Genomic DNA, 2,976 nt, shown 5'->3' on the forward strand with positions numbered 1-2,976 from the left:
TTGATGATGATGGTGGTGGTTAATGTCCATTAAGACTAAACATTGGTCTATGGGACCTAAAGCAACAAATTATTTATTTTGATTTAAGATTTTATTCTTATTCTCAAAAAGCTTGGAGAGAAGTCTCCCAAACTCACTATAATTTTGATATTATAAAAAGCTAGAAAAATCAATATTATAATAAATAAAATGATTTTTTCCCAAAATAATTAATAAATAAAATCTTTAATTCATACTTATTATCTCCCGGAAAAAAACATAAAACATAATAATAAATAATTTTGTGTTAAATTTAACAGATAAAGAATTGAGTCATTGAATCACACTTACTAGCAAATTAAAAAAATACACAGGAATAAATACTTGGGTTAAGTACAAACTAATTTCCTCAATGCGTAGTAAGGCATCATGATGGCAATCACTAATCCTAAAGTCAGTTGCACCCATCAAAGAACGACTTTATCCTCGATGCCTGCCAAAGTCTCCCGCAGGTTTCTGCCTTAGTCAGCTTAGAAGAAACGAGTCCCAAGATTTATTAGAGCTTCATAAGCCAGTAAAATTAATTTCAAATCTGTGGTCCATATTTGGACTGTAAATGTACTTGTTACTTCCTGTCCAGCGCAAAAAATGTAAAATAATACCCCTGGCAGATACCTGGTTCATAACAGCTCGTCAGCCTGCAATTCAGTGTGGTCCTTACCACAATGATTATGCTTCAATGAACTTTCATCATGTATCTCAAGAAATCTCTGGATAATTTATAACCAGAGATATGATCGTCTCCAAAGTTGAATAATATGGTAAGAAACTATTAATCATTATGTGATTTTTTGAAGAAAATTCTGGTTTATTTTCTGATAAAACAGAATTCATTGAAATCATAAATATGACAATTCCTTAATCATCCTCGATCCACATTTTCTGCGAGTTTCCCGATCCTTCCCGCCAGTTCTGGCGAGAATTTCTTGGTGGGCTTTTTAGTGGGAAAATCGAAGTCCCAAATCTCTGCAATATCCTGCGAACTCCACCCGGCTCTTCTCAGAGAATTTGACACCGAATCTGCTTTCATTAGCAGGCCATCTAAAATTGTCTTATTGTCCAAACATATATCTTCAGTGCCCAATGGAGAGGATGGGGCCTGAATCATGCCATTGATTTCCTGTTCGTTCCAACCGCCATTTATGAGCAGAGTTGTCAGCTCCTGTAAGTAGTCCATCAACCATTTGGGCTTACAGAAATTAGAATCAGCACGGCCATTATAGCAGGCTCGTTCCTTGGCTAGATCTGAATTGAAATTTAAATTACAATCAGCCTCTGTTTTAGAGCAAGTAAAGAAAGTTTCAGGAGAGGAGATGTGGAGAGAAGAATTGGACCTCTCTTCTGCCAAATCACTCCAAAACTCTATCCACCTTGGAGATTTTGAGGGCGCAGGGGAGTGCACAGTGGCGACACTGGTGAGAATTTTGTTGTTGTTGTAGACCACATCATAGCATTTAGCTAAGGAATCCAAATTTCTACCCCATGCCTCAATGTTCCTGCTGGAATTTTCGTGCTCCAATTTGGCAGAAATCTGCTCAAATTCAGCCCTCCTTTGAAAACCCACTGACCTAGCCCTCCTCAAGCCATCATGGGCATGCTTGAAACTCTCTGAAAAATCCAAGGGCTCATGGACACCGAAAGTTTCCCTCTCAAAGAAATCACCAAGGTCAAAACCACAGCAAAACACATCGCTATTATAAACAAAAAACACAGGATTTCCTGCAAGATCTGGAGACGAGGGAATATAGCAATTGCCATACAAGGGGACCAAGAGAGGCACCTTTTTCAATTTGGCCCTCGCTATTTCAGCTGCATTTTCTGTGTCCCAGGGCTTGTCACCCCATTGCCTGCACCAGAATCGATCCTGGGACACCTCAAACGAAAGCCCTGCAATGGGAAGGTTAAGTCTCATGCGCAGCTGCTGAGACCCACCCGACCTCCAATCAGGGAACCCACCTCCAACAGGGACACCCTGCTGCAGAACAGCCCTTAGATCAGGTGGAAAATTGAAGCCAAAAGCACCTTCAATTCTCAACAATTCTTCATCTGAGAGACCTTTCTCAATAGAGACCTTGTGCTTTGTCTTCAAATACTGAATAGCCTTCCCTGCAAAAACAGATAAGGAATCCAGTCCCTTGTGAAGAGACCCTGTTTTGGTAGGATTGTGTACCTTCTTAGCCCTGGCAGATAACCTCCTAAGCCCTGCAACATGGGCCTGGGAATTCATGCTTTTTCCAACACCCCACACTTCAACCTCTTTACCTCTCCAAATCCACCAATATACAAAAGCAAAACAAATAAGTTACCAAAATTAATCTGTCTCAGAGCTTGACAATATGCCCAAAGGGCTATGAGAGAGATGAGATATGTCTATACAAATACAGATGCAACAGAATAGAATCAGAGACTACAAATCCTGAACAAAAAGCTGAGAAATCAAAGTCACCACTCAGCAAATCGGCCTCTGCATCCCAGCCACAATGCTACACAGCATACAAGACAGTACCAATCCCAGCTACCTATATCTGGAATACAGTTTTCCCACCTAAAACGCCTGCACATCTGACTCCAAACCACTACTTTTGGCCTTGTATCTTTAACGTGCCTCCAAATACGTCGGACCAGAAATCTGACGACACCTCAGTGCTGGTTGAAATTATCTGTCAAATGACAGCTATGAATCGTCGAGCGCGGTCTCTTTCTCGCTCTCTGCAGGCCTGGAATTTGACGTCCCACAGGACGTATTTTCGATTTTAGAACGTATTTGACGGCACGGAGAAAATTTTCCACGTCAAGTTAGACGCGTGGTATACCTTCCCAACCCGTCGTTTTGACGTTTAACTTCATTAAAAAAATGTAAAAATTTATAATACCTGTAATACTACCTATTGAGACCTGTAATACACCTGTAATAGGCTATCTCTTGAAGTCTGTGAC

The 2,976-nt window shown here is 40.5% G+C and overlaps 1 protein-coding gene across 1 annotated transcript; it reads right to left on the minus strand.

Moving 5' to 3' along the window:
- Positions 1-314: 314 nt before the first annotated feature.
- Positions 315-2,598, minus strand: LOC149182742 (uncharacterized). Its single transcript, XM_089418623.1, has one exon. The coding sequence runs from the start codon at positions 2,264-2,266 to the stop codon at positions 902-904; it is 1,365 nt and encodes a 454-aa protein (XP_089274749.1). The 5' UTR covers positions 2,267-2,598; the 3' UTR covers positions 315-901.
- Positions 2,599-2,976: the final 378 nt, after the last annotated feature.

This window comes from Pinus tabuliformis, chromosome 3_2 (assembly GCF_031772625.1).
Source record: "Pinus tabuliformis cultivar Carrire ecotype Pingquan chromosome 3_2, CPIR1, whole genome shotgun sequence".
Classification (NCBI taxonomy): Eukaryota; Viridiplantae; Streptophyta; class Pinopsida; order Pinales; family Pinaceae; genus Pinus; species Pinus tabuliformis.

What these genes read in the sequence shown, in the direction of transcription:
- LOC149182742 (XM_089418623.1), bottom strand. Translation starts at nt 2,266, where the DNA reads ATGAATTCCCAGGCCCATGTTGCAGGGCTTAGGAGGTTATCTGCCAGG.